The sequence below is a fragment of the Ctenopharyngodon idella genome, chromosome 9 (assembly GCF_019924925.1).
Source record: "Ctenopharyngodon idella isolate HZGC_01 chromosome 9, HZGC01, whole genome shotgun sequence".
Classification (NCBI taxonomy): Eukaryota; Metazoa; Chordata; class Actinopteri; order Cypriniformes; family Xenocyprididae; genus Ctenopharyngodon; species Ctenopharyngodon idella.
Genome location: NC_067228.1, coordinates 11,090,736 through 11,104,009, shown reverse-complemented (window position 1 = coordinate 11,104,009; position 13,274 = coordinate 11,090,736). Strand labels below are relative to the sequence as shown.

Sequence of the window (13,274 nt, the reverse complement as noted above, 5' to 3'; positions counted from 1 at the left end):
AGTCTGTTTAACTCATGCATTAATAATCACACTAATTTGTCTTCTATTAATGTTCAATCATGACTGTGTGAACATCTGCTTGTCTGTGCTGATTCTGCTGTTTGGCCACAGTAAGGTGGACTCCTTTGGCTATACCAATGTTTACCCTGAATTATCCTACTCACACAGGTAAATAGGACTTTTTATTTAACAAAGCTTTAAAAAAAAAAAATGCAATGCTTTCAGGCTATGCCTCCATTCAGACATTCATAAGATCTTTCATCTGAATATTTATCGGACTGAGTAATCTTATTATCTCTTTCGGTTCGGTTTGCAGGTCCATTTCCAAATCCACTCCAGAACTTGATGAGGTTGCAAAACCAGATATTAAAGGTTAGTGCAGCTTTTATCTTTTCCTCTAACCCTTTATGTGTGTCCATTGTTGGTTTGACAAATAAGGAGCTGCTGAGACAGCACTATGTAAAGGATTGTGTCAGATTCCTCAAGAAGAGTGTGCCACATGTTGTGAGGGCTCACACACGCACAGATCACACATGCACAGTACGGCGCTGTAGAATGTGCGGTTCTCTTCAGGTGTGTACAGCAGACACAGGGGTCTGGCAGGATGGCTGCTGGAGGAGGAATTGAGGCGAAAGAAAAACCCTCAGATCCAGAAAAAGCAGGCAGCGAGTGAGCTTGAGCTCGAGAGGAGGAGCATCCTCAATGCCATGAAATACAGAGACCCAGAGAGAGGTGGGGGTGGCTCGGACCCACGGCAATCAATCAGCTTAACCAATCACCTTGGCCTTATTTTCTGCAAATTTGACAGATGCAATGTCAGCAAAATCAGATGTAATCGAGTCTGTGTCCACGTGATCAGTGTGCATTTGATTAAAAACTGTAATATAAAAACAGTGGAGTCCAACAGCCTGAGACCATAAGTGAAAATGCTTCTATTTTTGAGTTGTTCTAATTTAATAAATTTTAATAACTTTAAATGATCTAATATACATTATACTACCATTTAAAAGTTTGGGGTCAGTAAGATTTTTTTTTTTTTTTAAAGAAATTAATACTTTAATTCTGTAAGAATGCATCAAATTTATCAAAAGTGTCAGTAAAGACTTAAAATATTATATTTCAAATAAATGCTTTTCTTTTGAACTTTCTATAATCCTATCCTGAAAAAATTTGCTAGTTTCCACAAAAACATTAAGCAGCACAACTCTTTCACCATTGATAATAATAAGAAATGTTTCTTGAGCATCAAATCAGCATATTAGAATGATTTCTGAAGGATCATGTGACACTGAAGACCGTAGTAATGATGCTGAAAATTCAGCTTTCCCATCACAGGAATAAATTACATTTTAAAACATTCATTTTAAATTGAAATAATATTTAACAATATCACTGTTTTTTACTGTGTTTTGATCAAATAAATGCAGCCTTGGTGAGCATAAGAGACTTTTTTCAAAAACATTTGTACAAAATTTTACCAACCCCAAACTTCTGAAAGGTTGTGTATGTTAACATTAAAAAAAAATACTGTTACATTTTTTTAAGAATGTTTTGGTATTTGGTTGTCCTTATTTTGCTTTAATAACAGCAACTCTTAAGCTACATGAACTTCATGTAAAAAAAATCCTGATGATCATGTTCTTCAGCATGATTTGAGATTATCCAAAGAGCTTCATCTTGAGCTTTAGTGGAAGCAAGAACCATCTGTGACTGTTTATTGCCAGGCTTACATTATATTTTGAATCCCAGATTTTCACTGTGGTCTCAAACATTCAGACCCCACTATATATAATCATATGAAGATTGTCTGAAATCAGTTGCTCTTGATGTGAAATTACATGATGTTTGTTTATCAACTCTGATTTCAACTTGTCATTTTGCTATTAATGGTAATTTTTGTTTGAGCAGCAAGCGGTGGTTTGGGTGAGGTCAGCAGGGACTATAAGAAAGAGCCTCTAACTCAGGCTGAAGTGGAAAGGAAACAGATCCTTCAAGAAATGAGGAAGAAGACTTCCTTGAACACAGACAACAGCTGGATTCGCCAGCAGAGCTCTGCCAGTGTCACCCCCAAAGAACCAGTTGATCTTCCCATAAGGAGGTTAGTATTTGCCAATGTTGTCTTACTTTGTAAGTAAACAATGAGGAAAAAATGACTGAGTGCACATGTAAAGATGTAACTGATGTTACTTGTGAGCTTCGAACATTGACAAATTATTTTCACTTGCTTGCAGGGGCGAGTCTCTTGACAACCTCGATATGCCTCGTTCCTCCTGGAGATCATCATGGAGCGCATCTAACAGCACCTCGCTCATACCAGATTACAGCCGTCCTCATTCGGCCCTCTCTGGCTCCTCGTCGTACTATAGTGGACGTCCAGGGTCTGCCACTCTGCCGGCATCTCAGTCCATGAGCTCCCTCAAGCAGTCCTGGTCTCCATCCCCAACTACACCAGAGCCAGAGCCTCAAGCTCCACTACGGAATAGGTATTCCTCGCTAAAAGAAATTGTTATTGTCTCTAAACACTCTAAAACATTGGTTCTCAACTGGTGGGTCAATGACAGCAGAATAATAAAATGCAACTAATTCTAGATAGCAAAACAAATGACTTGTCAACTTTTAAAAGTTAGGAGAGAAAAGCTTTTATGATTTTTATTGTTGACATCAAAGTTCATGCGTCATATTAAACTGCAAAGTTTTTAAGTTAAATTAAGACAAGCGGAAAAAAATCCCAATGCATTAATACAAAATACACTTACATTCAAGATACTATCTATGACAGCAAGTCTTAATATGTTATGCAGTGTTGCTTAAATAAATCAAATAAACTAAAATAAATTTATCTTGTTTTAAGGATATTTAGATGTTTTTACTGAAAAACAAGTAAAAGTCCAACTAAAAATAAAAATTCTATCATCATTTACTCCAAATCTGTATTTCCTTTCTTCTGTGGAAGACAAAAGAAGATATTTTGAAATAAGTTCCCATTGATGTCCATTGAAAGGACAAAGAATATAATGGAAGTCAATGGGAACCAAAACTTTTTGATTATTAACATTATTCAAAATGTGTTCAGCAGAAGAAAGAAATTCATACAAGTTTGGAATGGCATGAGGGTGAGTAAATGATGAATTTTCATTTTGGGTAAACTATCCTTTTAAAAATCCTTTTTTTGCACCCCAAAATGAAAATTCTGTCATTAATTACTCACCCTCATGTCGTTTCCAAACCCGTAGGACTTTCGTTCATCTTCGAAACACAAAAGATCTTTTTGATGACAGAATGCTGTCAGATTTCCTTCCATTGCCTTTGCAACTGAAACTTTGACGCTTCAAAAAGTTCATAAAGATCGTAAAACTAATCCATATGAATCGAGCAGTTTAGTCCAAATTTTCTGAAGAGAATCGATCGCTTGTTATGATGAACAGATTTAATTTAGTGCTGCGTAACACATGAGAATGAACCTCATTGGTTACGCAGCACTTTTTAGCTTCTGGAAGAGGCTTGTTCTTGTGCATTATTCAGGTTCAGTTGAGCTTCTGCTTATGTTCGCTGATCAATGTTTACATGAGAGTAAAAGACTAAATTAAATCCAAATTAAAAGCATTCTGTCGTCAAAAAATCTTCATTTGTGTTTCGAACGAAAGATGAATGAAAGTCTTACAGGTTTAGAACGACATTAGGGTAAGAAATTAATGACAGAATTTTCATTTTGGGGTGGACTAACCCTTTAATATATCTTTTGGCTCAGTGCTTGTTCTATGTGATAGGCTAATAAATGAATATGCTAAATGTGCGCTCACATTTACAGTTGTTCAGCAACTGTTGTTGTGATTGAACCTTAAGAATTTTTTGTTGACATTTTGTATGATAAACAATTTAGATCATGTGTTGGGCACCACTTGATGTCCAATTTGGCTAGTCATGCAAAACCATTTGAGAACCACTGATCTAAACGTTTCCAAACATCCATCCCCATGTGTCTCCCATATTTTCATTGTCTTCAAAATGTGTTTGGACCCCACATAAGCCATAGGCTGTGTGCAAGTCTGTTGCTTAGCCCTCAGATCATGTTTTGTGTAATCTAGGTCAGTGAGTGGCAGGAAAATCTGTTCGTTCTGTAATACACCACTGGGCAAAGGAGCAGCCATGATCATCGAGTCCCTGGGGCTCTGTTATCATTTGAATTGTTTTAAGGTGAGCTTTCAGCTACTCAAGGTCAGGTCCAGCCTGGCTTCATCAGTGACTAACCTGACTAATCTGCCCTGCCTGCTTTTACGATTATTGTAATCAGTTGTTCTGTGCACATACAAAAATGTCAACCCAGAGAATCAAAATGCCAATTCTAACCCTCTAGCTGATTCATGGATAAACACACTGACAGCTCTGCCCTGTGACTTTTCTTTCTTTCCTAGAAGACTGTCATTTGTTTCTCTCAAATGGAAACAAACCATCAAGAACAAACCGTGTGCAATTTAGAGACTGATTTTTAAATCCATTTTTGCCAAGATGGAATAAGAGTGATTTCGCTTTAATAACTGTTGTACTATGAAGTATTTATTGATATATTTATTGATAATTATTGATATATTCTATGAAGTACTATTTAGATTGCATCTGCGCCAAAAATCCCATGAGAAAAACACGTCTTATTCACTAACTACCCCACTAACTTTACCAGTTGGCATATTTAAATAATCATTTAAATATGTCATTCTTTTTAGCATAAACTTGCCTCATTTATATGCAAATTAGAATAGAACGATAGATTGCACCTTATTCACTAAATTCTAAGTACTATTTGACTGGTGCAATAAATATCGCACTATTATAAAGTTGTGTTAAAGGGTTAGTTCACCCAAAAATGAAAATTCTGTCATTAATTACTCACCCTCATGTCGTTCCACACCCATAAGACCTTCGTCCATCTTCAGAACACAAATTAAGATATTTTTTATACAATCCGATGTCTCAGTGAGGCCTCCATTGACAGCAAGATTATTAACTCTTTCAAATGCCCAGAAAGCTACTAAAGACATATTTAAAACTAGTTCATGTGACTACAGTGGTTCAACCTTAATATTATGAAGCGACAAGAATAGTTTTTGTGCACCAAAAAAACAAAATAATGACTATTCAACAATATCTAGTGATGGAACTGCTTCATGAAGCTTCGAAGCTTTACGAATCTTTTGTTTCGAATCAGTGGTTCAGAGCGTGTATCAAACTGACAAAGCCACGTGATTTCAGTAAACAAGGCTTCGTTACGTCATAAGTGTTTCGAAACATTTAGAAATTTCAATTGTTCATGTGACTTTGGCAGTTTGATACATGCTCTGAACCACTGATTCGAAACAAAAGATTCGTAAAGCTTCGATACTTCATGAAGCAGTGTTTTGAAATCGCCCATCACTAGATATTGTTGAATAAAGTCGTTATTTTATTTTTTTTGCTGCACAAAAAGTATTCTTGTCACTTCATAACATTAAGGTTGAACCACTTTAGTCACATGAACTGTTTTAAATACGTCTTTAGTAACTTTCTGGGCATTTGAAAGAGTTAATTATCTTGCTGTCAATAGAGACCTCACTGAGCCATTGGATTTTATCAAAAATATCTTAATTTGTGTTCCGAAGATACATGAAGGTCTTACAGGTGTGGAACGACATTAGGATGAGTAATTAATGACAGAATTTTTGTTTTTGGGTGAACTAATCCTTTAAAAAGGATTGTATGTGTACAATTTGCAAGGGTGATTCATATGATGATCAAATGATTATGAATAACGTTATGATGGGACATATGTCCAAAACTGTTGTGTAATCAAGCACACTTTCTGCATTTTAACATGCTATTTAAATGTCACAGTGGGGGAGTCCCAGTTAAGAAACCCAGATTGCAGTAATCTGCTGCATCTTCTATAATTTAGCACTAAAACAGCACAGACAAGTGTGTAAATAAACGCTATCAGTGGGCGTAATTCATTATTATTTAATTCCCTTCTGAATTTATTCCACTGTCTTTACCCTCAGAGGAGCCGTTTGTGGCTCCTCTAGAGCTTAATCATTCCTCGCACATACTCTTCATTCTCTAAATGCCAATCATTTGTGTTTCTGCTCATCCTTTCATTCACACTGCATTGTCCTCTTTCTAATCTTGTGGGGTTATTTCTGGTTCTTCGGGCTGGTGTTACTATTTCAATTTCATATGCTCTTATGCTGCTGCCATTGACCTCAAGCTAGGATTCTCTCTCTCACTCTTAGATGGAGGTGAGTGTATGATATGGCATTAAATGGAGGATTCTGTCTGTCTAACAATGTGTTCTTTCATCTTGTGTTTGCAGTGCTCTGACTGCAGGTCTGATTTGGGAGGCTCACAAGCAGGAGCAGAAGTCAGAATACGAAACCAACAGCTCTACTGTAACTCCTGCTATATGCGACTCAAAAGTAGGCCAGACATCTCTGCAATATGTGCAATATAGTTCACCGAGTGATTTTTGATCTTCTTTATGACTGTATTTTTCTCTTTCCAGCTGGTCAGCCCACATCCATGTGATCTCGCTGTACTGCAGCAGATTGAGGAGGAACCAATCACAGACTAGGAAGTGTAAACATTAAGAGTGTGTTGATGTGATGAACATTGAGTGATTCAGCCAGCATTGATTATTCAATGAGCTTCTATTCTTCCTTTTTTACTTATGAGAGGGTGAGATTCCTAAGGTTATGTTTATTTGAAAGTATTAGTAATTGTTTGTACAAAAGGGATGTGCATGTACCTGAATATGAACTATGCTTTTGAAAAGATAAATCATACACTGTCTTTTTCATCATAACTGATTGGAAGATTCTGATGATTTCTGGCTGGTTAACTGATATTTGTATGGTCCTAAAAGTGTTTATAGTAATTAATAGAAATATGCTATTTTATTGTTATTGCTCATCTAGGTTTCTCCTGCAGTATGTGCTATATAAGGGTTTGCTGACTAAAATATCCTGTTAATATTCCACTTCATCTGTGTGCCTTTTTGTGTTTTGATGGGGAAAGCTAATTAAGGATAAATGCATTAAGAATTTATTTAAAATGGTATGGTTAGTAAGCAGCACTCATGAGTTATATACTGTTAGCATCTATTTTATGCATCTGAGCAATTTCTCTGCAGGGGGGGGAAATGGATCTAGAACAAAAGCAGCGTACTCAGTAATAATTGTAAATAAAATTACCAAACTATGTCTTACCTGGGTGTGATTTACTTGACTTATCTCTTATTAATCAGATTTCTACACCTAAGACTAGGCTGAATTCACCATTACTGTCTCCAAGTAACATTGAGTCATCTTTCATAGTGTTCATAACCTCATCACAGTTCCAGTGGTTCATGTATTTTTATCACAGTACTACACTGCATTTCCCATGATACTATGTTTTCAATGAGTTTGTATTTTTGTTGCAGTTGCCTAATGACATTACAATTGCACACTGCTAACATCTTTTGGGAATTTACTGCTGGTCCTCTGAAAGTGAATCAGATGTATCAGGGCCTCAAGAGCATTACGATAATAATTTATGCAGCCAGAACAGTTTTCTGTTTTTCTTGCTTCTAGTGGAGAGCATTGGTTGGTTCTCATATCAGTGTAGTATTGCCAGATAACTAGCAAGTAAATAATTATCAATATAACCATTGTAAATATTTAATAAGATTCAGATTGCCCTAAGTTTCTCTCTGTCTCCCCATGTGTATTTTGCTGTCTTTTTTTACCCTGTAGGGAACATTAGGCTACAATTGCACTTATCAGTTTGACAGTTTGATCACCTGAGGCTGAAAAGTGAGTGAATTTTTTTTTCTAGATATGGAACATTTAGATGGAATTTCCTTCCAGCAGTTTTCCACTCATATTTGGATCTATATGGCTTTATCTACAAGCAATATCCTTCTGTATCATCCAGAAAATGTAAAACTCTAGTTGGCTACTTAGCCTTCTTAGCTACTTATTTATTAACTATACTTTCTCTCTTATTTATTTATATTTGCTTAAAAACCTGCATATTTCTTGGGATTACTTTAGATTTCCATGAATACCAACCCTCTACGGACACACTGACGCCATTGGCTAGTACATTTTTTGTTTTACTCGCCACACTTTTTACATGGAATGCAAGAACAATGCAAATGAAAAAAAAATCTACATAAATATAAAATATAGTTATAAAATATGAATTTCAAACACTATTAAAGTTAAGTAAATGGTCTGTATTAAAAGAAGAGCAAATAATCAAACTACAAGCAAAAGCACATAAACAACAGAACAGAAAGATACAAATGAAATAAACTACTTTTCAGGTAGATCTAACAGGACAGAAATTGTATAAACTAATTAAATGTAAAATTCCTCCTGTTATGAGTGGCTGTCGTTGGCCCTCTCCGAACGAACTTAAGACACTCAAAACGAGCTGTGTTGGGAATGGGATTGGATTGCAGTGGCAGGCAGTAAAGTTTTCTTTCTAAATTCATACGTCTGAGTAGCGTCTTTGTGTACCACAAAAAAAAAAAAAAAAAAAAATCTTTGTGCACTATGTAAGCTCTACGCCATGCATTATTATGAAAATGCTGTATTATTATTAAAATGCTGTAAGGGATACGTTTTCTTTTTGAGTTCATATATGTCTTAATAGCTGTAAGATTCTTTGTGCATTGGAGCAGCAAGTTTCCATTAAAGGGTTAGTTCACCCAAAAATGAAAATTCCGTTATTAATTAGCCTTTTTCACACTTCCGGGTTTCGTGTTTCCGGCGCTTGGCATAGCAGGGTAAATTTACTTCCGGCGACGTCTAAACGTAAGTGTTGTTGTAAGAGACAACATTAAATATATATTTTTGCGTTCCCATTTGTTCAAAAAGGAAAAACTCCACAATGTTTTCAAAACTTTCAAAAGAGGAAAATAATAGAGCTTGATTGATAATGGCAGTCAGAAGTGAGAAATATGTCAATTTGACCATCACTCCCACAGCCGCTGTATTACAAACACCCTCACAGCAGCGTTAACTTTTTTTTGTAATTTGATGCACAGCTAATATAAGACAAAGTATAATGTTATAACATAAAAGAAATAAAAAATGAAAATATAAAAAACTTTGCAGGATTTACGATGCTGATGACCGTTAAAACGCATCATCACAGTCTGTGAAAAAGGCTAATTACTCTAGTTCTAATTACCCTCATGTCGCTCCACACCTGTAAGACCTTCGTTCATCTTCGAAATGAAAATGAAATCCATGAGCCTTGCATCTCGAACAAGCTTGGTGTGTTTGTCGGTGCGTTCCAAACGGGATATATCGCCCTCCAAATTATAAACTGTCAGCTATTTCAAATTAAAGATGAAGGTTGATATTAATGTTGTACACTAGAGGGAGCCAGGCTGTATAATTGATTTCAATAATTTTCTAACTTAATATCTTCTCACCAAAACTTGTCCTCCAAAGATACTTAAGTATGCATAAAAGCAGAGACTGTTTCTGATTTCCCTCCCACATCGTGTTGTTTCTAATTGGAGCGCAGTCAGCTCCAGGAGGCGCTGTTAGCCCAAATGAACAGTTAATTGACCTGTGGAACATGCATAAACAGATCTTTGAAATTCAGTTAAAGAGGTGCTACAGATGTCCGATCTCATTGTCTGAGTGTCTTCAATTTGCTGGATAGAAGGTTTCCTCCACCCCCAAGCTCTCCCACCTGCTATCTGGACTGATGCTAATTTTAGTCTGCATTATTGATGTCAGCCATATCTAGTTGCCATGGTTTTAGATTCTCACTGAACATCACCTGCGAGGTACTACACTACTCTAATCTTTGCTAGGTAACATTTACAAAGTAAAGGAATAATCATTCATACCTGTACCACTCTAAAGACATTCATATCTAAAAATGCTAATTTTATTGTTAGGTATATAATTTGTATTCATGTTTTTATAAATACGTTTTTTTTCCCTTAATATGCTGTGTTTGATGCAGTGTTATTTATATATTATTTAAGTATTTATTAATAATACTAACTTTGAAAGCTTTCATTTAGCAATCTTTTCAGTAATTTGATGTGCTTTTTATTAGTTTGTTCAAATTTTTGTTTTATTTTATTTTGTATCATATTTCAATATAGCTTTAAGTTTTTTTTTTTTTTTTTTCAGTTTTAGTTTTATTAATTTAGTACTTCAACTACTTTTACTTTTTAGTTAGTTGCCAAAGCACCATAACTTTTAAGTTTTACACATAAGGCGGAGACCAGAGACATTATGTTGTGGGAGCTATGCATAAAATAAAAATAAATGATAGAATTCACATTTTCTCATTTTATTTGTCTTATCCTATTATTTTAGTGAGTAGAATGAATAAATTAGGGCTAAATCATTTTTAAATACTATCCACCTTATTCCTGACTAGCCTACTGCGTTTCGAATTATGGGTTGCACTTCCGGTTTGGGGAACTTCCATTTAAAAGATTGAAACGAATCGTTCCAAATCATAAGGTTGCCCTACAAATAAAGCTTATCCGTCAGTTTGACTGAATGAGCTGTCAATTTTTCTTTCATGTTTTATTTTCAGACATCATGATAAGAATAACGTAACGCTTGGTATTTTAACGTAACATGTTATAACAAGAATATCTATGGCAAGAGCTCTTTTCAGTCGCTGCTTTCTATCCTCGTGATTATTTTCTTTTGTCCCTTTGCATACCGCTGTCATAGTATGAAAAAGGACAACATATACTGCACATTTGTGGTCTGTTCTCCCGATATAATTTACGATACATCCCTTTAATAATTCACTGGAATGCATTAAGAATCTCACGTTTTTCTCCTCAAAGCCTCACGTCTCTTTCCAGGTTTGTTTTCACAGGTAAATAAAATTTATTATCTGTAAAAATGATGGAAATAACTTTGAAATAGTATCACGCAATGCTGAAGTTCATGAACGTTTTTTTATTAAGGCAACGTATATTACATAATACAGCTATATAGTTATATTTAACCCGTCCGTTATTGCTGTGGAAAGAATCGCGCTTTTTCATGGCCTGTTGAAAGTACCTTGTTGATGCTTTTACACTTTTAAATGTCCTTTTAATGTTCGTTGGTTGAAGGGTGAGTAGAATAATGTCATCTCATTGTACCCAGTTTAAAAATAAAACGTATTATTGCGTTCATAGAGCGAGCCTTTCACTGACTGTTTTTAGGTTGCTCTGTCTCGTCAATGTCAAAATGAGTGAGATGGCCAATCAGATCAAAGAAGGCGGGTCTTACAGAAGACGAGTATGAATTCCAGCGCAACGCATTAGTTTCATCTCTGAAAGAGTGCATGGAAAGTAGCAGCTAAACATTAATATTTAACTGGTTTATGAGGAATGCTGAACGACCGAGAGTGATATACAGGGATGCAAGCCTAAAATTAGTCACATGGTATTTATTTACAGCTCAGGCAAAAGAAAAAAAAAAAAAAAAAAATCAAACGTATTGGTCTAGTAGCATTTAAGTTGACCAGTGCACTATTCAAGAATCATATTACCCGTAACTAATTAGCCCAGCAAATTAGTAGCCTATACATTGTAATAATAAAGAGAGCTTGAAGGGCTTTAAGTCGGCATGAACTGGAAGTTGCCATAGTTTTTTCTTCCCAATTGTGACACATATCCGATACACTAATACACTTTTTTAACACGACGTCAAACTGGTATTCTATCTTATCACTGCTTTTTCAAATTTAATGTGTTTTTGGTTTAATACTTTTACTATTTATCAGTGATTTTTTATTTCTCAACAAGCTTATCTTTTGTCACGATAAGCAGAAGCTTCTTGTGGCGCTTTGAAAAGGATTGTTCTAGGACCTTTTGATGAAGTGAAAAGAAATCAAGTTAGATCCTGATGTGTCCCGGACTGTAGCTCTAAGCAATACCTTGGGTCGATTAAGGATAAAGAATGTTCCCGTTTTGTTCTAGCGCTGTGGAGGCAAATGTGCAATTGCTTTTTTTATGCAGCTCACATTTAGTTTTACAATACTGTGAGTTTCCTGAAGGTTTTCAATTAATGCAGAGGTCTGTTTGGATATTATAGTGGTCCTGTTTTGGTAAATTGCACAGTTGAGTTTTATCCCCCTTTTCTAGTGTTTTGTCATGGCTTGTTATTATCAGCCTTTCTGTGCAGGAGGCTTCTGTTGTTTCGTGGAGGTGGGTAATGTGCTTATTGACTAAAGTGGCCATTAAACCAGCACTTAGTAACCTGGCAGTGACACCCATCACAACTCTCAGTCATAGTTTTCAGATGCCGCGTCGTTTCTCCTCCGCACTTTAGAGCCAAACATACACACGGGGAGTGAGTGGCTACCTGCCTGAAGTGGATGAGGGAAGGATTCTTGCAGGTGTGAGAATCAAAGGGATTTTTTAAAGAGGGGCACAACACCCACTCTTCAGTCAAATGGAGATTTGGTGTGGGGGTAGAAAGTGTTTCATTTTTTATGTCAGGACCTAAGCCGAGTGCTATCACTGCAGGCACTGATTTCTAATTTCCCTTGATGGCATACTTCAAAGATCCAATCTATACTAGTCTTCTATCTTACTGTACTGCTCTGTCTAACGCTTGGCCTCCAATGAAATGTGCTGGCCCTTCATTTTCAGTGACATGGAAAATGTTTCACTGCTCATGAATGCTAAGGTGGCCACAGCTGGAGGAAGCAGATATGCTTGAAGTTATTATGCCAAGATGATGTTTTTTAGCCTGCTGTGATTTCAGCCGCCATTGTGCTGAGCTGGGCATGGAGGTGAATATTAAGTCACAAGATATTCTTCATTTTCCCCCGCTAAATGATTTTGATGATCTCAAGAGATCAAGTATGGTGTGAAGTTTATGGTGTATTGGCAAATTACAGCTTCAGGCAGATTTTCGTATATATATACAATCGCACTTTTAACATTCTAAAAGGGCACATGTGCACTTTATTAATCTAATTATGTTTTTAGTCTTATAGGTTCATACTTAAAGATTTAAGACTTTAAGACACTTCCCCATGGTTTCACAGACAAGGGTTAAGCCAAATCCCAGACTAAAATGCATGTTTTAGCTGTTTTAACTGAAAGCAACTTGCACTGACATATCTTAAAACATGTCAGTGCCATTGTTTTGTCTCAAGATGCACATCAGTGAGGTTTCTTTTTTCTAAGGCACATTTATAAAAGCCACTTAAATGCCCAAATTGAACTAAAGCCGAATTCTGGTTTACAGTTTTGTTTTGTTTTTTCGTTT

General features: G+C 35.9%; 1 protein-coding gene across 12 annotated transcripts in view; it reads left to right on the top strand.

The window, feature by feature from the left end:
• The window catches only part of lmo7a (LIM domain 7a), a 55,441-nt gene extending 48,210 nt beyond the window's left edge, over positions 1 to 7,231 (top strand). For 7 of the 12 annotated variants that reach the window (XM_051904864.1, XM_051904869.1, XM_051904865.1 and 4 more), the window contains 8 exons: positions 112 to 168; positions 317 to 372; positions 574 to 732; positions 1,909 to 2,098; positions 2,232 to 2,483; positions 4,086 to 4,194; positions 6,341 to 6,443; positions 6,530 to 7,231. In XM_051904864.1, the coding sequence (XP_051760824.1) occupies positions 112 to 168; positions 317 to 372; positions 574 to 732; positions 1,909 to 2,098; positions 2,232 to 2,483; positions 4,086 to 4,194; positions 6,341 to 6,443; positions 6,530 to 6,552 (949 nt within the window). In that variant the 3' untranslated portion in view covers positions 6,553 to 7,231. The remainder of the gene's footprint in view (positions 1 to 111; positions 169 to 316; positions 373 to 573; positions 733 to 1,908; positions 2,099 to 2,231; positions 2,484 to 4,085; positions 4,195 to 6,340; positions 6,444 to 6,529) is intronic. The other 5 variants (XM_051904871.1, XM_051904876.1, XM_051904867.1 and 2 more) reach the window with 4 other exon arrangements.
• Positions 7,232 to 13,274: the final 6,043 nt, after the last annotated feature.